Genomic DNA, 23344 nt, shown 5'->3' on the forward strand with positions numbered 1-23344 from the left:
AACAGAGAAAGGCTGCCAGGACAGGCACCACAATCCCGCAAGAACTCAAGAACCTTCCTGATGCCTAACTTGCTCTTGGGAGGAGAAGGAGGTTCTGGCGGAAACCAAACAAGCATAAGAAGTGCTAGATGCAATAAGCTGGTGAGACAGTCATCTCCAGAAGACGTTGAGGCTGGCTCTAATGAGTTGGAGCTCATTTATCCATTTGGTGTGAACACAGCTTTGCTCAGCAAAAACAGAGGAGCGCTCTGGGAGGTTGGACGGGTGCAGAGAGCTGTCGGCTGACACGCACAATCCCACCCGTGCCACGACAGGTCACCACGCAAAACCAGGCACATCCACTCCACAGTCCCAGTTAAGACCCTTTAAAGCCCAGGCTCACCGGCTACTGAGTGCAGGATGTTTAGCGAGCTCTGAACACTCATTTGTTCATGGTTGCTCTTAGCCCAATTAAGCCGCTCAAAACTTTTGAAGTTCATGAGTCATTTGCTTCAAATATCTTTAAATTAAGGAAGGATTCACTTTCCTGGTAGCAAACACCCAGCAAGTTAATTAAAAGGGGCTCAGCATTTAAACCACCATCACAGCTTTAAACAGAAGGAAAAGAGCCCGTCTCTCCCTGTCGCAGCTGCTCCTAACTCCCTTCCACTTTTACCCCAGCATTTAGAAAATATTTCCCAACGTGAGACTTGCTCCGAGAGGTTGCTCTGCTGTTTAGGTCAGCTGACTATCGGTGTGAGAGAGGATGTCACCGGCCTGTCCTCTTGCTTACAGTGGGACACACATAAAGGACACTGAAGGCCCCCTGGTGACAAGGACAAAGCAACTTGGAAATCATCCCTGGAAACGCATGAGTGAATCCCAATGTAAAAATTACCAGGCAGGACTAGGATGGCATCCGAGCCATCTTTTCCTTGAGCTGCTGGGTGTCAATGAATACATGATTAATCCAAATGGGAACAAACCTTGAATGACACTGGAGACCTTTCAGGGCTTCTTAGCCCCTCTTGGGTGGCATGCCTTCTAGAGCTATGAATGTGGACGATTGAGGAAAGCAACAGATGTATGTGAGCAGGCTGGGGAATCTCAAGGTCCAGGTGCCAGCAGGAAGGTCTAAGAACATCAGGTCGCAGAAATCTTTACTGAGCACTAGCTGTATGCCTAGCACCCACAGCCTAGGAGATCCGCAGTGGGCAAATGCAATAACCAAAATCAGCTGGCTTGAATTCCCCACAGCTCCCTTTACGAGTTTTAAGATTAAAGCCCAGGAAATGACTTTGTGGTTTTCTCCCAGGAGACTTTGTGATTCCAGACTCAGAACATGACCAGCAAGAGAGCTGTCACAGGAAGATGGTGCTTCGCAGTGGGGAGTCCTCGTCTCTCGACCTCAAGTGAACTTCTGCCCCATCTGACACTCACCCTCTGCCAGCACCATGCAAGGCTGGAGCTCAATGCCTCAGTGAACCTCAGCCAGGTGATTTTCCATCCCAAGCAGTTCGTACCTAGTGCCATCTATACCTCCACAAAGAGCACCAAGGTCAGGGACGAGGATGCGGGACTCCATCAAGTCATCTCATCAAATGACCTCATCAGTGGAGCAGTAAATGTAGCAGCAAGTTAGTGGTAGCAAATCATCACAAGGATAAGAATCATTATTATCATCACTATCACCATTATCACCATCACCATCATCACCACCACCACCACCACCACCATCATCATCATCATCATGAGCCTCAGCACCATCACCACCATCACCACCACCATCATCACCAGAAGCCTCATCACCATCTTCATCATCACATCACTATCATCATTACCAATATCACCACCATCACCATCATCACCACCATCATCACCACCACCATCATTACCATCACCAACATCATCACATCATCATCATCAACATCATCACCATCTTAACAAGGCAGGAAGCCACAAATGGTGGAGAGGATGCGGAGAATAGGGAATCCTCTTACACTGTTGGTGGGAATGTGAACTGGTGCAGCCACTCTAAAAATAGACCTGCCCTACAACCCAGCAATTGCACTGCTGGAGATTTACCCCAAAGATACAGATGCAGTGAAACGCCGGGACACCTGCACCCCGATGTTTCTAGCAGCAATGTCTACAATAGTCAAACTGTGGAAGAAGCCTCGGTATCCATCGAAAGATGAATGGATAAAGAAGATGTGGTTTATGTATACAATGGAATATTACTCAGCCATTAGAAATGACAAATACAAAAAAAAACAAAAACAAAAACAAAAACAAAAACAAAAAAAAACGACAAATACCCACCATTTGCTTAGACGTGGATGGAACTGGAGGGTATTATGCTGAGTGAAGTAAGTCAATCGGAGAAGGACAAACATTATATGTTCTCATTCATTTGGGGAATATAAATAATAGTGAAAGGGAATAGAAGGGAAGGGAGAAGAAATGTGTGGGAAATAGCAGAAAGGGAGACAGAACATAAAGACTCCTAACTCTGGGAAACGAACTAGGGGTGGTGGAAGGGGAGGAGGGCGGGGGGTGGGGGTGAATGGGTGACGGGCACTGAGGGGGGCACTTGATGGGATGAGCACTGGGTGTTATTCTGTATGTTGGTAAATTGAACACCAATAAAAATAAATTTATTATAAAAAAAACCATCATCACCATCATCATCACAATCATCACCAATCTCATCACCATCATCATCACCAACATCATCACCACTGCCATCATCACTACCATGTTAACACCAGCAAACATGTAATGAACAGCTGTTATGTGCCAGGCACTGACTACCAGGCATATACTATCTCACTTTATCTTTGCAACATTGTAAGATTGTTAATACTGTAACTCCCACTGAGGTACAGAACAGATAACCAGGTTGTCAAGTCCACACAGCTAATACAAGATAAAGCCAGGAATTTGAAGGCAGACCCTCTTAGCCACTACACTAAAACTAGAAGAGACTTCCCAATCACTCACTTACAGGGAGGTCACTGGGAGAGGGACCATTTGATGATTCCAGTAGCTATTCCACGCAGTATTAGCTCCTGAGGGATTTCAGAGTGCCCCAAATCTCTAGCCATCTACTTTTCTATCCCACTGATATCTGTGTTCTGGACAGATGGGCAAACATAACTTTTCCTTTCCAAATACCTCTCTACAGAAGCAAAAATAAAAACTCACAACTCCCCAAATCTGATTCCAGAGACATCTCTTTGGACAACAGAGCTGACTTAACAAATTCTTCCTATCACTTTCCAAAACCTTAACTCTATCCTTTGGAGTATCCTCAGCAGTGAGTGGGCAGAGCTGGGTGTGTCTCAGATGAGAAGACTTCCATGTCCCTGGTGGCTTGTTGGCCCCTGACACCTGCAAACTTCTCCTTGGAGTCATTCTTGCTGGGTACAGAAGCACCTGGGCATGTGCTTGGTGTTGTTCTGCTGAATCCTCATGACCATCATTTGGAAGAGATATTTCTAAGCTTTATTTTTATTTTATTTATTTATTTTTTTTGGTGAAGAAGATGAAGTCAAGAGAGAAGAGAACTTCCCCAGCGTCACACAGCTACCTGCAGGAGAGCCCAATGCACAGGCGGTCTGTGGCCTGCAAGTACATAGGGCATGCACAGCCTCCTAGACCACAGCTCTGGGATCTCCAAGGCTACTCTTACGGCCTTAACTCTGTTTGAGAAGAGTGAGCAGCAGTCATGCTCCATGAAGAGTTGGGAGCCCCAGTCTATGTGTGGTGACTGCCAGGACAAGCAGGGACTTGGCTTCGTGGGGCTTCCGCCAGGGCTCTCAGTGCCCGGGCTTGGGCCACTTATGTGGGATCCGCTGGGCTGTGATGCACCGAATTAGAGGCGTCAGCTCAGCACTTCCTGTCTTGCTTTGCCTTGGCCTGGATGCTGAAGGCTGCTGGCGTCCTTTCTCAGCATCCAGCATCACTTCCCAGAATTAACATTTCTCTGCACTAAAAGCAAACACACATATTTCCCCCCACCCTTTAAATTTGTTTTGCTAAACAAATTAATCTAGCACCAGATTATATTATGAAGAACCATAAATCTTTTCCAAGATAAGCATCTGTCGAGTTGGATTAGCAACATCCAATGTACTGTGAATTAATTTGCTAAGCCTTCTAATGCTGTCCCGAGCATTTAACTTTAGTAATAACAAATGTAATTTGGAATAAATGGGAACTTGTTTTCTCATCCGTGCCTATATAGTAAGTGACGTATGTAGAGGAGATGACAGGAAATGAACACAGCACTGTATTCTATTATAATGATGGCTTGCGAGCTTATTGAGGTAAAAACAAATGCTTTTGTAAACAGCTTTCAGGCATCTGGCACAGACAGGATGAGCTGCAGGCTGTGCGTCCATAGGTTCGGGACAAAGGCCACCCGGAAGATGGCCTGCAACCCCCTGCAGACCTCCTCCCTCCGTGCTCCAAGCTCACAGCCTCCAGCCCTGGGCCTGGCCCCTGGCTTTGAGATGGAGTTGGGTTTGCTTTCATAGATACGTTGCTCTCTAGGGAAGAATTGCTCATAATAAAAACTGCAGTTCTCTTGTCCAGGTAAAGGAAGGAAGTAGGTCATCGAACAAAAGCCACCCACTCTGTGAAAACCTATCCAACTCCTGACTATGGCCAGACGCAGAGTCCAGTGCTGATGAGGCCTGTAGGAAAACCGGAGCACCAATGCTGCCGACAGGCCCTGGGGAGCAATTGTCTTCTTTCTCCCAGGTCCCAAAGAGGGTCTTCCCGGGACCAAGGAGCCCTGAACCCTTAGGATGTGGAGAAGCAAACAGACAGGGGACGGAGGAGGCCACACGGCACCACCACCCCTTCGTGCTGATATCCTGCAATTTGCATCCCATTTTAAGAGCTAGCAAGTGGGCAGCCCGGGTGGCTCAGCGGTTTAGCGCCGCCTTCAGTCCAGGGCATGATCCTGGAGACCAGGGATCAAGTCCCACGTCGGGCTCCCGGCATGGAACCTGCTTCTCCCTCTGCCTGTGTCTCTGCCTCTCTCTCTGCATCTCCCATGAATAAATAAATAAAATCTTAAAAAAAAAAAAAAAAAAGAGCTAGCAAGTATTGCCGCTTGTCTGGGATGTGCGAGCACAGGCTCGACCTGTGAACATCCTGGTCCTGGTGGGGAGTGAGGTGGGGGCCTGTTCACAGTGGCACAGGGAGCCAGAGGCAGGCTGGAACACAGGGGTCCTGGGCTCTGCATCTCCCTTAGCCAGCCGTGGGGCTGGGGACGTGGCTGTGGCTACCCCTGGCGGGACAAGCTATGGCCTGGCAGATATTCAAGGGCTACTCCTTCTGAAGCAACTGGAAGAGGAGGTAGAGGAGAAGAAAGAAAAACAAGAACTACATTGCAGTGGCTACTTCGAGGCCAGGAAATGCTAACTGTCCTATGCACCTAGAATAACAGGGGGAGGAACCAGAGCCATTTGTCCTGACCCCTGTCCTCCAAACACCTGTGACACCATCTCCAGAGAATACACTCCCCAACCTGAGTCGGTGTGGAGAACCTCAGCGAAACCACAGGAAGTTCTTCCTTATACCTGACTTCAATCTCTTCTGCTGCTTAAAGGGATCCCTAATCTGGCAGTCACTCCTCCACAGGGCCACACCCTTGCACGTTTCCGGAGACTCCACATGGGCCCTAATTACACCAGCAGCTGTGGCCATATCTTACTCCCAGGCCATATCTTACTCCCAGAAGTCAAGGCGCTGCCATTCGGGAAGATGCGGCCCTGTGCGTGGTGGGGTTCAGATGCCCGTGACACTGGCAAGGCAGCCACCACGTCCCCTTCTAGGCCACCACTAAAGAGAGACCCTGTCCCATCTCCCTTCTACTAGCCACACGCCGGCTGGAGCATGACTGGAGCACAACCCACCTTTGCCAGGACACACAAGTCCCTGGATGCACATCCCCCCTCCGTCCCCAAGGCTGCCACCCAACTGTCCACACTTTTAGTTTCTGCCACCGAGAAAAAAAAACGCGTCCCGGGGCACGGCTCGGCATCCTTCGTGAGCCACACCCCCACGTCCTCCCACCCCAACCGAACCCCAACCAGAAAAGAGGCGGTTGTACCTGAGGTCTCCCCCAGGATCCGCGGGGGCTTGACGTCTTCACCATCGTCTCTGCTGGGACTGGTGGAAGGCTCCGTTGTGCTAACCCCAACCGGGATCCTATTCCTGGGGCCCAGGGGCTCCGTGACCCCCTTAGTCTGCAGCGTCGTGGAGGTGGCCACGGTGGCTGTGGTGGTGGTGGTGGCGGTGGCCACAGTTGTCTTCCGTGTCTGTGAGACGGAGGCCGTGGTGGGGCCGTAAAGCCCCGGAAACGTGTTGGACTCCGGGGCCTCCTCCTCCCCCGTGGGCCCCCAGGCGATGAACTCCGTCTCCGTGGTGGGCCTGCTGCCCCGGAAGTCAAAGGTGTTGAAGGCGGCCCCCTGCAGGTGCCTCTTTCCCCGCCGCAGGAGGGCCTGCTGGTCCGTGGCTGCCCCGCCGGCCGCCGCGGGGGTCGGGGACGAGGAGGAGGAGCCGAGGGAAGGGCTGGATTTGGCGGCGGCCGGGGGCTTGGCGAGCCCCCCTCGGGGCACCAGGGCGGCCACCTGGTCCCTGGGTCTGTGCGCCCGCTTAGCGCGCGGGCTGGGCATCTGCCCGTGGCTGCGCTCCACGCGCGCCGGGCGCGGGCTCCACACGGGCACGGGGATGCGCGCCGCCTGTCCGCTCTTCAGACTCCACAGCCGGGGCGGCCGCTGCGGTGGCCGGGGCAGGAGCCGGAAGTCGGGGCCCGGGCCCAGGGACTCGCACGACGGCAGATCCATGGCGAGCTGAAACATGGCTATAAGTATCCAAGCATGGCTTCCTAGGGAGCAGCCCGGCCAGCGGATGGACATGGAGCTGCGTGGAAAAGAGAGAGCAGCGTCAGGGGGTGGCGCGGGGGCGCAGCTGCCTGTCCCTCCACCCCCGCCGGGGCACCGGAGCGCTCTTCTGCCGTCGAGCGCTGATCCCAACTTCAAAAGGGAAACCGAAACCCTCCATTAGCCGACCGCTCGGCCCCGTTCGAGTGCCACTTCGTCAGCATCTCAGGAGCACCGTCCCCATGCACCTGCTCCCAGGAGCCGGCTCCCCCGCCTGCACGGCCCATCTCGCCCCGGGAGTGTGCAACGCACGCGGCTGACGTGACCCGGGAGGGAAACTGAGTCTCAAAACCCCCAACTCGGCCGACAGGACGATCTCAAACACCTTCTGTGACCCGCTCAGCTTCTGGCCTGAGTAAAACGGAGAAGTGGTGAGGATGTGTGGTGAGAGGATGGCGGAGCTGGGAGCTCGGTCCATCCCCTGGGTCCAGGGCTGGGCTCTTTCCTCTGTGTCACAGAAGTGACCGGCCCGAGGCGGCTGTCTCTGAGCACACAGCCTCCCCTCCCCGAGGCCCGGAGGGGCGGGGGTTCCACTCTCTGTGGGGCTGAGCCCGCTGGACTCCACAGGGGGCACGAAGGCCAGGCATCTGCCGAGCCCCTGCCCCACGGTGTGGTCCATAAACCCCACTACCCCGTCCTCAGGCAAATGTGCAGGCTGCGGTCTTGGATGCTGTACGCTAGGAAAGCTTCTTATTTTTGGCCTCCTCTGGATTTTGTTCAGGAAAATGAGATCTGCTGTGGATAAGCTGGAAGTTTATCGATGCGCCAACTCTGCCCAAGTGCTGTTCTGTTGACATTTCGGCTTTCCCTATTTATCTTCAGCGCAGGTGCCCTCTGAAACCGCATCCCCCACCTCCTCAGCTCCAGGCAGGGCGGGAGGAAGGGCAAACCCCACAAGACCCGGGAGAGTGGCGGGGGCTGCAGGGAGGATGAGGCCAGGTGGGTGCACGGAGCGTCACGTGAGCATCCAGAGCATAGCAGCCAGCCACGTGGAGGGCTGGGGGCCCCGGGCCCACGCTCCCTCTCCCACCAGCTTAGGTAAGTGAGGACCAGGCACAGGCGCCATTCAAAGTCGGTACTTGTCACCGGCGTCACGTCTGAAAATTGACACGGATCCAGGACGTTAGTGACTACAGTGGGCGGGGGCGGGTGAGGGCGTTCAGTGTGCTGAGCCGCCAGCCTGAAAAGCTGCTCAAGACCAGCCCTGTAGAAAAAAAGGCTTGGCAGTTTTTCTTTATGAGGTTTCGCGTGACTTTAAAAGGGAATAAATCAGTGAGTGAGCAGTGTGTGGTGTGAGTCATGTGTGCATGTGTGCACGGGAGTGTGTCTCAGGACGGCGTGTCAGCCTGTGTGACTGCTGCCGTGTGATAGTGCATCAGTGCCTGTGAAAGACCAAAGTACAAGTGTGTAAATGTGTGAGTGTGTAAGAGCAGAAGTCTGTGGGGGCTGTGTGCCTGTATGTCATATGTACATGTGTGTGTCTGTGCAGGTGTGGCCGAGTGTGGAGTCTGCATGTCTAGTAAGTGTGTGTGTGTCAATGAGTGTGCAAGAGTGTGAGTCCATGGGGGGGTGTCTGTGTGCCTGTCTGTAATATATGCATGTGTGTATCTGTGCGGGTGCAACCAAGTATGGAGTCTACATGTTGGTGCACACACGTGAGTGTGTCAGTGTGCAAAAGTGTGAGCCTGGGGGGGTGGTCTGTGTTCCTGCCTGTCATATATGCACAAGCGTGTGCATGTGCAGGTGTGAGTGAGCATGGGGTCTACATGTATGTCGGTGTTCCTGTGAGTGTGTCAATGGGTGTGCAAGACTGAGTTTATGGAGGATGGTCTGTGTGCCTGTCATATATGCACGTGTGTGTGCAGGTGTGGCTGAGCATGAGGTCTGCCTGTTGGTGCTTGTGTGTGAGAGTGTGTCAGTGAGTGTGCAAGAGTGTGAGTCTATGTGCCTCCCTGTCATATATGCACATGTGTGTACATGCAGGTGTGGCTGAGTGTGGGGTCTGCATGTCGGTGCGTGTGTGAGTGTGTCTGCGTGTGAGCTCCCTCCTCATTCTGCACTGAGCCCCACGTGCCTGGGCCGCCTCTTCTCTGGTGGGTACTTAGGCACGTGCCATTCCCTGCCTGTCATCTGGATGTTGAAAGGAAGAAACTTGTATTAATGAACGCTAATTACCGAAAAGGACTAATCCCCAAATAAAAAGGGCCCAGTTTTTTAATCAGAATGAAAGTGCTTTGCTGCAGAAATTAGGAATCGCTCATTATGCTAATGCCTCTGCACTGAGTTTCTGCCGGTGTGCAATTTCTCTGCACAGCCAACCAAGCCCCGTGCAGGGACCCAGGCCACTGTCACCACACACAGAAATTTAGGTCAGTGTGAAACATCCCCATGCACATGGTAAGCACAGCTCCAGGGCGACCACAGGTGGCTCAGTGAGGATGGATGATTTAGACCCTCTGGTTCTCTCGCCACTCTGCACATTTGGATGGGAGTCCAGCTCCCAGGGAACTAACACTCCTTCAAACAAGAGAGATGCCTCAGTCCAGAAGGCCCCACCAAGGCCCACCAGGCCCTATCAGGCCCCGCCAGTTATCACTAGGCCCCACCAGCTACCACCAGGCCCCACCAGGTCCCACCAGGTCCTACCAAGCACCACCAAGTCCCACCAGGCACCACCAGATCCCACCAGGCCCTACCAGCTATCATCAGGGACCACCAACTACCACTAGAACCCACTAGAACCACCAGGCATCACCAGGTCCCACCAGGTCCCACCAGACCTCACTAGGCTCCACCATACCTCACCATGCCCCACCAGGTCCCACCAGGTCCCACCAGGTCCCCCAGGTCCCACCAGACACCACCAGGCCCCATAAGGCTCCACCAGGTATTACTTGGCCCCACCAGGCCCCTCACACCCCACCAGGCCCTGCTTGGCCCCACCAGACAGGCTGAATGAAGAGCAGCCACAGGCGAACCTGTGTGCCGTCGGTACTTGGAGAAATATCGCCCCAGGAAATGAAACCCGCCGCACCTCAGCCTGTGCCTGCTTGCCTGCCCCAGCATAACTTCACACACAGGATATTTCTGTCATTTTTCACCAATCATGAGCTGTAATTGGTTACCATAGAAACCCCCTCATTTCCACACCGCCTGGCTGTTATGCAGAAAAACCAACCGATGGCAAGAGCAGGGAGAGCTTGCTTTGTTTCTCTTCGAGTCCGGCTTCTTCCTTCTTAAAGTGCTGGACTTGTCAGAGAGAGACTATTAGGAGGGCAGATGGACGAGTGGGGACAGAGCCTCGTCCTCACTGTCAGCGTCGGGGACAGAGAGAGCCCCTCCCTAGGGAGGCCAGGTCTCTCTAGGGGAGCCGAAGGTCCCAAGCCCTCTGCTCTGTCACCAGAAGTGGCAGCCCATGTCAGTCTGGACCTTCATGCTCCAGAGATACACACAGGGCATCCTGGCATCAGGGGATACAGTCCCATGTGCAAGGACCCCATGGGGGGCAATGCGGGCCCTCTCTCTCCATCCTTCCAGCTGGCCCAGACCCGGCACCGCTCTGCCCTCTGACCCAGTCCAGCACACCCCAGGAAGGAACTGGGGTGCTGTCTGCCACTCCCATGGTGGTGGAGGACCCCTCCCAGGTGTAGTAGTGAGGCCCTGAGGCTGCCAGCACCACCACTAGCCGTCAGACCTGCCATGGGACACACCAGGGAGGCCAGGCCACAGGGTAGACAGAGCGGATGCCAGTTCCCCCAAAGCTCAGGGGCATCCACACGCCCCTTAAAGACATGCCCCCTCATCACACCCATGGGGACGGTCACAGCACAAAGACAGGTCCAAGTGTTGCCAAGGATGTGAGGAGATAGGGATGTAAAATGGTGTAGCTGCTACGCAAAACAGCTCAGCAGTTGCTCCAAGACATAGTTACCAGTTGCGCCAGCATTTCCACTCTTGGGAATAAACAAAAGTCCACACAAAAAGGTGTGCATGAATGTTCACGGCAGCAGTAGTCACAAGAGTGGAAAGTAGAAACAACCCAAGTGTCCCTCAAGTGGATGGACAAAGAAAACGTGATCTGTCCCTACAGGGGAACATTCTTTAGCCTCATTAAGGAAGCAAGCACCAACACATGCTTCAACATGGCTGGAGCTTGAACACATTACATGGTGTAAAAGAAGCCGATTATGTCAGGTTCCACATCCTTTGAGTGTCCACGCTTATGAAATGCCCAGAATTGGTGAATCCGTAGACAACTGCACAGTATGGAGGGGGGTGAACTTAGGGTATGAAGATTGTAGCTCAAGAAGGGGATGCATGCAAGGGTGGACCGGCCTGGGGTGGGTTGCAGGGTGTCTAGCTCCTGGCACAGGTGCGGGCACAGGCAGGTGGGAGGAGGGAAAGGGTACCCAGGCTGCAGCCAGCATCTGAGCTGCCAGCAAAGTGCAGAGAGGGTGCCCTAGAGACCTTTCAGGCTTGTGTGCAGTGCTCACGGGGGCTTGGGCTCGTCCGAGTGTCTGGCCCTTTGGCCCTCAGCCCGCGTGGGGCAGCATCCTGGCCCAGCTGTGAAGAGTGAGCACCCCCACCCTCACCCAGCCACGTCCACATAGGGGCTGCGGCACCATCCCCCTTATTTTCTGGTTCATGGCTTTCTTGCTTCTCCCCCTTTTAAATTTTTATTGAAATCTTTTTTCCCCCTAAGAACACTTCCCTATGATTCAGTGGATTGAGACTGAATTCGCTACCTTCTATTTTCTTCACAGAAGAAAACTGCGGTCAATTAGGGGAGAGAAAGACTTCTTTTCCACTTATGGTCACACGGTTCCCCAGGGGGCTCACAGGGAAATGCTTCCTGCAAGCGGCTGGCTCCCACATGCGAGGGGCCCGGGCCAGTGAGACTCGGCAGGGCCAGGAGCTCCTGCGAGCCCTGGAATCTGGCCATGGGGATGACGGCACGGCCCCCTAGTCCCAGTGCCGCACCACCAAGGAACACCCCTGCCCCCACAGCGTCCGCTCTTGAGCTCATCATCAGCTGGCCTGGGACACAAGCCACAGTGTGCATAACTGTTGGATGGAGAAGCTGGTTCCCGATGGTTTGGGATGGTGACTTCCTTAGATGTGTCCCATCCCATCTCCTCAGGCTAGGAATCAGGTGAGTTTTGAAGAGTTACGAAGAGCGGGTGTCCCCCAATGCCGTGTGCTGTGCTTAGTGACCTGCTTCCCAAAATTAGCACGAGAAAAGGGGAGGGAAGTCACTTTTCAGTGGAGACACCTGGCAAGCAGGACCTTGGCCAGTGTCAAGGTCACATCCGTGGTGGTGAGTCATGTTGACAGCAGGCGCTCCTGACGTGACGTGACAGGGAGGACATGGCACCTCCTCCCGAAACCCGTCACCCAGTCTCACCACGAGAAAACCGCCAGACAAGTGCGGATGGAGGCACATTCGGCAACATCCCTGACCAGTCCTCCTCGAAACTGCCAAGGTCATCAAGAACTAGGTGAGTCTGAGAAACTGTCAGCACCAAGACTGAGCCTCAGGAGACGTGACGCCTACGCGTCATGTGGTGCCCTGAGCGCAATCCTGGAAGACGAAAAGAAGTCAGAGAAAAACCGGGGAAATCCAGACGAAGTGAGGGATTTCACGAATGGTCACGAGCGGTGTTTTTCCCTAGTTAGGACAGACACACCGTGGTGATGTGAGATGTTAACCCGACAGCGGCCTGGGGGCGGAGAACGCAGGATTTCTATCTGCTTTTCTTTTCAAAAATGTTTTTAATTTCTGTATATGTAAAACTATTCTGAAATTAAGAGTTTATGTGAGCAAACACACCCACAGAAGTGGGGGGGGGCGGATCAGGAGGCGTCAGGACAAGGGGGTCATGCTGAGGGGTGAAGGTGGACTCACCACGGGCTCCCCGGGGACCCTGGGTCCCGGGTGAAGGGACGTCCACCTGCAGGGATGGCCTGGGTGGGGGGCACCCACAAGGAACACAGCCTCATCACCGTGTCTCCTCCTGGTGGGACGTGTGCTTTCCATCAGGTAGAGAAACGTGGCTTTAGGTGAAAGGGAAAACCCTGGTGTCTGGTGTGGAAGAGACCCAGTGACCCCTCGGTCCCCCGCCCCCCGTTGCTCCAACTTCTCTGGCACAAAGACCCACACAGAAGGGGCCAGCAGGCTGCCTCCTCTCTCTCCATCACACGCTCCGGAGGCTTTCACCCGCGTCCCCGGCTGCCAACGGGACGTGTGGCATCTCCTGCTAGATTTCAGGAGCAGAAACCGCTCCCCACTCGGGGCAGGACACCCCAGCCTTGGCCCAGGAAGGGAGCAGACACACATTCACACTGTCTTCTAGAAGGCAGTCGCTGGTCCCATTTTCCTAATGAGAGAGAAAGGGAGCCGTGACTCACCTGAATGATTCCCCAGCCTGTCGTCATTAGTGTCCTGTTAGAGCCACCCCTCGCTCGCTTTACCCTGTGACTTACTATGATTACAAGCATCCCTCTCTTTCAGGAGAGGTGCTCTGGTTGCCTATGAGGCTTTCATCTTCGGTGGCCCCATGGATGTCAGGCACACACGTGATACTTGATCCACAGGGAAGGAGCCGTGTAGGAGCCATTCATTCGCGTGGGATAGAAACCTCCAGAATGACAAGAAGTTTTTGGCTACTTGCCTGCTGCAGGGCAAGGGAGCCTGGGGCGGGATTCTGGGGTCTCTTAGCACCCTCCCCTGCTGGAGTAGGTCCCAGCCCTGGGTCAGGTTCCTGGGGTGGCCCAGGGATGTGTGTCCTGCCCGCGCAGGGGCAGCCAAGGGCTAGCACCCTGCAGAGAAGGTACTCGCAGGCAAGTGGCCTCCTCCGGGGATCATTACAGGGCAAGGGTGAGAGGACTCTGAGCATGTCCAAAATGTGTGTCCACTAGCTGCTCTACTGGTCTTTCCGCTGTACCCAAATCACAGGAAGTCTTGGCTGGAAGCAACAAAGACAGTCTCTGCTTCAGCCCACCCCAAAGTTGGGCATCTCAGCCCCCTCGTGCTTGGGAACCGAGCGGGTCTGCCCACCTCAGGAAAGTGTTTCGGGTCACACTCGTGTGAGAAGCAGTGGACAGGCCAATGCAACGCCAGTTTCTTGACAAAGCCAGTTCTCTTGAAGTGTCTGTGGATGGGCGTTCTACGGGCACCATGCTACGGAACCCCTGTCCCATCCCAGACACTCCAAACACTCAGTACTCACATGATGACAGCACGAGACCCACCAATGAAGGGGCCTGCTCGGGGTCACAGAGAGCTGGCGTCAGACCCAGACCCCAAGTCTAGGACTCAGGGACGTAAGGTCCCAACAAGCCCAGACCTGTGGGACTAGAGACATGCTAAGAAAAGTAGAGGGAACAAAACCTTCGTGACCTGTGGCCTTTGGGAGCTCCACCTTCTTGGACCCTATTTGCATGGTGGCTCCGCCCAGAGGGGAGATCTGGGGTGGGCCCTGGGCCCTGGCAGGTGCTACTCCACAACCCCTGCCAACCTCTGGCAGCAGCCAGGGCCTTGCAGTCCCAAGGAATTGCCTCACATGCTCCTGAAAATGATAACCCCTGGCACCTCTGCAGTGCCCTGTGGTTCATGAAATGCATTTTATGTGTCAGTGACGTTCCCCTGGGAGTGACTTTACCCCGGGGGGACATTCAGCAATGTCTGGAGATGTTTTTGGTTGCCAGCATCCAAGGGTGCTACTGGCATTTAGTGAGAGCCCTGGGATGCTAAGAACACCTTATAGGGGATAGGACGGCCCCCTGTGTCCATAGGGCCAAGGTCAAAAAGCCCTATTGCCATGTTCCATTTGCCACCCCCCCCCAGGGCCTGATGACAGGAGTATGAGCATCTTTATCCCAAGAGTAAAGAGGCTCAGAGATGACCCACCCACTCAGGCTCCAGAAGGAGCAGGAGATGGTGGAGACACAGGGGCTCAGAGCCTGCTGCCCGGCTTCCATCCTGGCACTGCAATATGCTGGCTGCGTGAGCTTGGGCAATTCACACGACCTCCCTGTGCCTCAGTTTCCCCAAACCTAAGGTGTCCCAGGATCCCATGGTGAATCCTTTAGGCTTAGCTCCCCATGAGCACTCACAGGCATCGGCCACAACCCCTCCACTTCCCCTGAGGCCATCAGGGATGCCAAGGGGCCCTCTGCCCTCCCCAGGAGCTCTGGAGCAGAGCGTCTGCAGGACTCGGAGGTACGGGGGATGTTCTCGACAGCCTTCGCAGGTGCCTGAAGGAGACTGAAGGATAGCAACGCGCTGGCGTTCTGGTTGCCTGGGCAACGTGCCCGCAAGCATTCCGGAGGAGTGAAGTGGTGACAAGCAGTGGGTGGGTAGCACCGTGGGTGGGAATGTTCTCTCCCCAGGAGTGGGGAGCAGGGCTTCTGCGAGTCTGATACACAGCCCTGCTGCTGCGGCCAGGTCCCCAGTGCCCTCCACTCTGCTGGGACAACAGGCAGGCCATCCAGGACTAGTATGTCCCCTCGGCTCAGCTCCTCTCCCTCCTACATCATGCCTGTGTCCTCTCTGGGCAGCACTTTGGATGTGGCCAGCACCTGCCCCAGCAGCTGGGCAGTCTCTCCAGGTACCCTGCGCCATACCTCCCATGCTTCCTCTGCAGGTGGGGACAAAGATCTAGACAGGCCCCCAGCCCAAGCTGGCCCATCCCAGGAGACACGTCATATCCCTCTGGGCAAAAGAACAGACTTGGCAAAGCCACAGAGTAAGAGGAGCTGGACCAGAATCCCGCTGCCTGGTAACATGAATCCCCACACTGAAGTCAGTGCAGAATGAGGAAGCTCAGAAGGACCCTGGAAAGCCAAAGGCAGTTCTGCAAAGCCCAGCACATGTTCTCAGCCTGGGCCTCATGTGAGAATCACTTGGTTGGGGAGAGGGTTGTTACAAAAGGCTGAGACCCAGGCCCCACTGTGGCCCCACTAACCAGCCTCTTTGGGGGAGAAGTCCAGCTTCTGTCCTGTCTTCAGAAGCTCCCCTGGGCATCCAGGACTAAGAGCCCAGGGCACAGTCCATCCCCACCTGGACCCAGTTCAGTACAACTTTAACGAGACAGAGGATAGGGTGGTAGGGAAGCAGGGATGCTGGGGCATGCCTGGTACTGGGTGACCCCTCAGAACAGGACTCTGGGCAGAGCACAGGCACACAGCGGTCCCTTCCCCCGTGTCACATCTCCTTCAGGAACTGGCTCATGGGCAAGTTCTCATGCAATCCTGCAAAAAGACCCAGTGCACAAACGCACACTTACAGAAATCTAGACTAAAGAGAGAGGAGCTCAGGGAGAGAGGATGGCACCGCGCACTGAACCATAGCCCACGCGGGCTGAGCAGCGGCTCCACACCGGGCACGGGGCTCAGAGCCCTGCACGGCTGGCTCCGGGAACCCTGGGGGAAGGGCTGTTACTCTCATCTTTCACAAGAAAGAGAAGCACAAAAATAGCAGCTGTGTGTTCTCTGGAAAGAAGTCTCTCGACACAACGGAAAGCATGGAGGAGGCAGGCACAGAGCCGCGGGAGGGGTGCTGGCAGCACGCGCTCCTCCAAGGCTCCAGGTGTTGAACCGTCATCCCTCTTACACTGCAAAGTACGCATCCCAGTTGCTCACGCGCGGCTCCTGGGGATACACACTCACTGCCCGTGATCTCAGCCCTGACACGGGGACTCACAGGGACGAATGCCCGGCTTCCAAAGCACCCCCCGAAGGCCTTCTACCTTTTGGTTCTGTTGCCATCATGACATTGGCGTGTACAAGAATCACTGCATTCAACGTGTGTCGAAGCCACCCAAGGATGGTGGAAGACAGGGACAGAGTCGCTGCTTCTCAGAACAATAAAAGCAGACCCATCATGGGCTCCACGGGTTTCCCAGATTGGCGGAGCGGGGAGGACGGTGGCGGTGGCGGTGGCGGTGTGGAGGGCTTGGTGGGGACAGGAGAGCGAGCCGCCTGAGGGAAGCCCTGTGGCCAGGGCCACGGGGGCCGAAAGCCCAACTTCACAGCCAACTTACCAACCACAGGGGCAGGGACCTGTCCAGATACCGTCTCCCAAGGTGGTCACGTGCTCATCTTGTTCAGGGGGATAGGATGATGACCAGAGCTCAGCAAAGCTCTTAGCAGAGGGCCTGGGACTGGCTGAGGCTGGGACCTGGGGCTGGGGGCGGGCAGATGACCTTGGAGGTCCTCTGCATCTGTGATGTGCAGATTTCATACCTTCCACCGTCCAAGCAGACTCAGTGCACCTGCGGGAGCCCCGAGGTCCACAGCCCACCACACATACTTCACCATCCTCGGCCCTTTGCACCCAGGCATAAATGAGACTGAGGGAAACGGGCCCTGGCAGGCGATCAAGGGACTCATTCAGTGGCTGGTGCAGGGTGCAGGGCCTGTGGTGGGGAGGGGGCAGTCAGGGCTCCTCTGTGGCCCACCTGACGTCCCACCTTTGATCCACGATTAGGGAAAAAATGCAGTGGTAACTTGGAGATGAGCTGGACTTGCCAGAAGTGCATGAATCATCCATGCAAATCCCCCAATGTAGGTCACGGCTCCATCTCATCTCCAGCCACAGAAAGTCTCCATGTCCCCGTCAGGAGAGGCTGCAACAAGGAGAGAAGCCCTGCTCGCCCCACCCCGATGCCCTGCCTGTGCCCAACCTGCAGATGGGAGGCACCTAACACAAGTGGGTCTAACACAAGCCCCCACAAAGGGGCTGTAGGCGAGGCCATGGGAATGCTGCCCCAGGGAAGTGCCCACCCCGAGCATCGGCCACAGCCCCAGGACAGCCCACCTGGGCAGCTCCCACTTACCCACCCACGGCCCTAGAGATGCAGCCCCTCTCCCTGTCATCAATGAGATGTAAGTGGGCTTGCCTAGGGCCACCCCTGGTGCACGGCACCCTGGGCACCCTCTGCGGCTGCCTGCCCCATCTTGCCCCAGGCCTGGGTGCAGAGTGAGGCGAGGACAAGCTTCCAGACGGTTTCACAGTCACAGGGAGCTGGAAGGAGCTCTGCCTGACTCAGACATCTCTGCTGCAGCCACCATCAAAGGGTCCCCAGGCTCTGAACACAAACGGTGACAGGCACTCACGAGCTCTAGAGAGCAACACTGAGCAAGTGCGGGGCAGTGTCTCAGAAGAGCCTGCGTGTGAACCAAAGACCGCATCCGGGGGGCTTCTGCTTCCCAGTCTTGCTGTGTCCTGTGGGGGACACAGGACTAATCCGATCCCTGAGCAGCACTCCTACATCCTTGTGGTGGCATATACCCCAACACACACACACAGACGCACAGACACACCAGACACACAGACATGCACACATTCACACACATGCTTGTACATGGATAAGCCAGGAATGCACACATACGTCCAGAGAGAGAGACACACACACATGCACTTGTACATGCAAACACATGCATACGTTCACACACAAAGTTGTTCGTGGATAAGCCAGGCACACGCACACACACCCTGACACACATGTGCACACACACTTGTGCGCACACAAACACGTGCACACATTCACACACAAGCTTGTACACAGATAAGCCAGGGACACACACATTCACCCAGAGATACACATAACACATGCACGTACACACACAGACATGTGCACACATTCATACACATGCTTGCACAAGAATAAGCCAGGCATGCACACATACGCTCAGAGACACACATAACACATACACTTATACATGCAGACACATGCACATACACACGTTCTTGTTCACAGATAAGCCAGGCATGCACACACACACCCAGAGACACACACACATTTGCACACACACAGACATGTGCTAACATTCACACACATGCTTGCACAAGGTTAAGCCAGGCACACACACCTACACCCAGAGACAGACACACCACACACATACACTTGCACATGCAGACACATGCACACTCACACACAAGGCACACACAGAAACATACACACACATGCACACACATTCCCATCCACCCCTTTCTGGTTCCCTCTCCTGCAGCGGAGCTGAGAAACCCCACTGTCCTGGCCACCTCCACCAGGCAAACGCCGTGTTGCCTGAGTCTCCCGCTGGAGTGTCCGGAGCTTGGCTGCAAACACGGCTTGGCACAAAGCTAATGTGACAGCCACCGCTGGCGTGGGGACAAAACACTGTCATTTGGGGAAATTCTTCCCAAAAGAACCCAGTGGAGCCAAGCCAGCTGGGTCAGAGCTTCCAGTTCTTCCTGACGAGGTCATCCCATCCTGACACTGTCCCAAGGAACAGGTGTCACAGGAGTTCTTGCTGGAATGTCTTACTGGGGGCATGAGAGCTTTCCCAGGAAGGCCCAGGGCTTCTGGGCAGCTGTGACTTGAAAGGGGAAGAATGTCTCTGTTTTCTGGGAAGGCCAAGTCCCCAGTGCGGGGCTCTGATGGACCAAGGGCCAACCAGGCCTCTGTCCCTATCCCCATCCCAAAGCACGTGGCTTCAAGCTCTGGCTGGTGCTGTGCGAAGTCCCTGACCACCTGCCAGTTACTTCCAAGAGGGGCTCAGTTGCAGACACATGGCATCATCCTCTCATGAGAGGGTTTCAAATGATTCTCCGGAAAGTTCTCCACCTCGTGCCCCAGCATGGATGGCCACAGGCTACTGACAAGTTCCTTGGAACCACAGTTCTCTCTTGTGGCATCAATAACAAGCAGGCCTGAGTCTGTATCTTCTCACATGCATGCATCTGAGCTCCGCACTCCAAAGAGAGTTTCCGTCACAGGCGGGGCAGGAATGGTCATTCCCGCTGTACAGACGGGGACACTGACAGGGATAAGTGGAGGGATATGGGGATACGAGGGGCAGAGCTAGGACCTAAGTCTGCTTGGTCTCCCTGTCACCCACACCACCCTCCACCATCTTGGGGGCTGCTCCCCGGCACAGAAATCAATGATCCTCAGTTGTCATTGAACATCATTCACCAGGAACACAAGACCCAACGCTGGTCCCTGGGTGCCAAGGTGAGAGCTCCGTGCCCCTCCCTGAGGACAACCCACACTGATTTTTATGGGAGTGGGGAGGACGAAGTGAAACTGCCACCTGTGGACCTGCTATGCACGAGCTGGGCCCTCAGGGAACACTGCCCTGGTGTGAAGAATACACCCCAACGCTGGAGCCCAGAGATGTCCTGTCGTCTGTCACAGTGGGACTCTGGGTAAGATCTTCTGGAAAGGGCCTGCTTCCACACTCCCCGGGGAGTCTGGAGCCCTCGGCTTGCCACCACACCCCGCTCTATGCACACTGTCAGGGTGACCTATGACCGCTGAGTTTCAAACTCAGTGGGCCTGACCCCTGGCAGTGCCGACAACACCTGCCCACTGCCTCTCACCACGGGCTGTCTTCTCTCGGGGTCTCTCAGGTCCCCGAGGCCCTGTTGTGGGCTGAGGTCTGTCCCTCCAAAATTTATATGTTGAAGTCCTAACCCCGGGACGTCAGAACGGGTCAGTACTTAGAGATCGGGTCTTTAAAAAGGTGATTAAGGGATCCCTGGGTGGCGCAGCGGTTTGGCGCCAGCCTTTGGCCCAGGGCGCGATCCTGGAGACCCGGGATCGAATCCCACGTCGGGCTCCCGGTGCATAGAGCTTGCTTCTCCCTCTGCCTATGTCTCTGCCTCTCTCTCTTTCTCTCTGTGTGACTATCATAAATAAATAAAAATTAAAAAAATAAAAATAAAAATAAAAAGGTGATTAAGTTAAAATGAAGTCATTAGGGTGGGTTGTAATCCAACGGGACTGCCGTTCCTATAAAAAGAGGTGATCCAGACACAGACATGCCTGGAGGGGCCACTCCATGAAGACATGAAGAGAAAACAGCCGTCTACACACCACAGAGAGAGGCTCAGAGGGAACCAGCCCTGCCAACACCTCGACCTCAGACTTCCAGCTTCCAGGACCGGGACAAACTAACTTCTGTTGGGTGGTGGGAGCCGGCCCATGCGGGCACCTTCCCTCCCCTGCTGCTTCTGCCTCAGTTCCCCCTGGGGGTGGTCGGGGCTGCCGTCCGCTCGCCATCCCCGCCCGGGCATGCGGGGGTCACTCGCAAACACGGTCCCACCTCCTAGGTCTGCAGTCGTCTGGCTGCCCCAGGCTAACTGCCCTCCGGGCCAGCCCTGCAGAACCCTACATGGCCTCTGAGAACCTCTGCTCACCGCACAACGGAGCCCCCGTCAGCGCGCTCAGATGGCAGCACAGCCCGAAATCTAAAAGCCAGCAGATCCCACCTTTCCCTCCTCGTCCTGAAAGCACACGTTCAGCAAGTCCCATCCATCCCTCCCTCCCATGCAGGGATTCTCAGCCTCTGCACTCGCACCTCTGGGTGGGATCTGTCTGCCTTGGGGGCTGTCCTGCGCACTGCCTCCACCCACAAGATGCTAACAGCTCCCTTCTCCCCCCAAGTGTGTCTAGACATTGGCACACCTCCCCCAGGAAGCCCCCTGCCCCTCCCTGGACACCCTCCAGCCCCCAACACCCCCCTCACCACCTCCAGGAAACCCCCTACTCTTCTCTGACTGCCCTCCACCTCCTATGGGGTTTCCTCTGATGCCCAGAGTCCATCCCAACTAGTATCTGCCTGTGACACCCCATTAGGTGGGTCTCTACATCCTGCAGCATCAAGGTTCCCTCAGAAGCTTTCTCCCCATAAAATAAGAGAGGAACCTGGCCTCAGGCCTGTGGTGGGGAGACAGGACACAGAAAACTAAATTGCAGCCTGAGGTGGGAGCTTATTAAGTTTGATTATTATTTAATATTAATTACACTTTAATACAACCGTTAACTGTGCTTCATAATTTTAATTTTCATCCAATTATTCTACAACCATTGATTAAGCAACGACAACGACGGTCTCTGGGGATCTAGGAGCAAGGGAGTGATGTCCTCACCCTCTCTAACCCCATGTGCAGCTCAGGCTCACAAATGTGCCCTCAGCAATCATTTATGGAGGGAGAGAATGAGTGAATGCATGCATGAATGAATGAATGCAAGTCAGGAGCATGCAGTTCACTTGGGGAAAACAGGCGCTTTGGGTAACAAACGACCCAGAGGCGGATCAGTCAACGTTCTGGGGTAGATTCAGCTCTGTGTGGGCAATCCTGGAGGGCAGCTCAGAGGCAGTGATGGGTCTCAAGTGCCCAGTATAAGTTTATGAGGGAGGACACGTGAGAGCTGAAGGAACCCAGGCTTGATTTGCGGGGGGCCACTTCGGGAGGCCAACAGTGGTCAGGAGAGCCTCAGAAGAGGGCAGGCAGCAGGAAGTACCAACACCCATCTCCTCTGGGGACACTGGGTGGCTCCTCAGAAGCCACAGAGGTCACTGCTGGCATAGGAACAGGGACCACTCCCATGGTCACGAGCTGCATCGGTCCCCACAGCAAGCAATGATGGAATGACACCCTGCCTCCTGTGCCTCAGCCTCCCCATCTGAACACAGAGAGAGGCGAACTTCGGAGAACACGCAGGAAAACGGGAGCCAGGGCTCCAGACCCAGGCTCTCAGGCCCCAGAGCCCAGGCTCGCCACTGCTCCACATTCTGTGTCATCAACATGAAGGGATGTGTCTGGAAAATGATCCCAAGGGAGCTGAGCAACCGTGAAGCCTCGCAGTCCCCGTGACTAGACCCGGTGGGTGGGGGAGGGGGGTTCAGCTGCTCCTCTCCTGACCAGGAACCCCCTTCCACGTGCCATCACCCACCCCATGAATCACACCGACACCATTTCTCTCTGGTGGATCCTGCCCATCGCCCCAAATATGGGTTTGGGGCCAGAGGGAGGGAAAAGCTGAGAGAGGCATGTGGAGGAGGGCAGAGGGCCACGGTACGGGCAGCAGAGAGACACGCCAAGGCCCCCCCGACAGCCCTCTTCCCAGACACAAAGGTGCAGGCGGGACCTAAGGGCAAGGAGGAGCCTCCATCTCCTCACCTGTAGATGGGGCATCTGGGGGCCCCAGGGGCCCCTCCTGTGGTTGTCCCCCCAGACAGTCTTCACACCCAGTCTCAAAGCACTTGCCCATGGCTCTCTCCCTGCTGTGAGCACCTGGTCATCTCCTCCTCGTGCCTGGATTCCTCCTCCCACACCCGATCCCGGTGCCCAGAGTGAGCTAGCTGACTGCTCTGACCCCCCAGCCAGTGCTCACGTCTGTGGGGGTGTCTGCAGAGGACCAGCTAACCCCAGCATCTCCTGGGCTCCCATTGGAGCTGGAGCCTGAAACCCCACAGCCCACCTTTCTCTCTGGACACCTCCTTGGCTAGCCCAGCACGCAGGTCTAGGAATTTCCCCGAGATCTGTGTGTCTGGCACTCCCAGAGCAGGTGGGCAGCAGAGGGTCAAGGGGGCACATCCTCCATCCACCCCCAGCACTGGCCCCCCGACCG

General features: G+C 55.3%; 1 protein-coding gene across 3 annotated transcripts in view; it reads right to left on the reverse strand.

The window, feature by feature from the left end:
- Positions 1–23344, reverse strand: part of AJAP1 (adherens junctions associated protein 1) — a 124375-nt gene that overhangs the window by 60810 nt on the left and 40221 nt on the right. For all 3 annotated transcript variants that reach the window (XM_077891472.1, XM_077891470.1, XM_077891471.1), the window contains exon 2: positions 6107–6918. In XM_077891472.1, the coding sequence (XP_077747598.1) occupies positions 6107–6914 (808 nt within the window). In that variant the 5' untranslated portion in view covers positions 6915–6918. The remainder of the gene's footprint in view (positions 1–6106; positions 6919–23344) is intronic.

The sequence above is a fragment of the Canis aureus genome, chromosome 3 (genome assembly GCF_053574225.1).
Source record: "Canis aureus isolate CA01 chromosome 3, VMU_Caureus_v.1.0, whole genome shotgun sequence".
In the NCBI taxonomy this organism is placed as follows: Eukaryota; Metazoa; Chordata; class Mammalia; order Carnivora; family Canidae; genus Canis; species Canis aureus.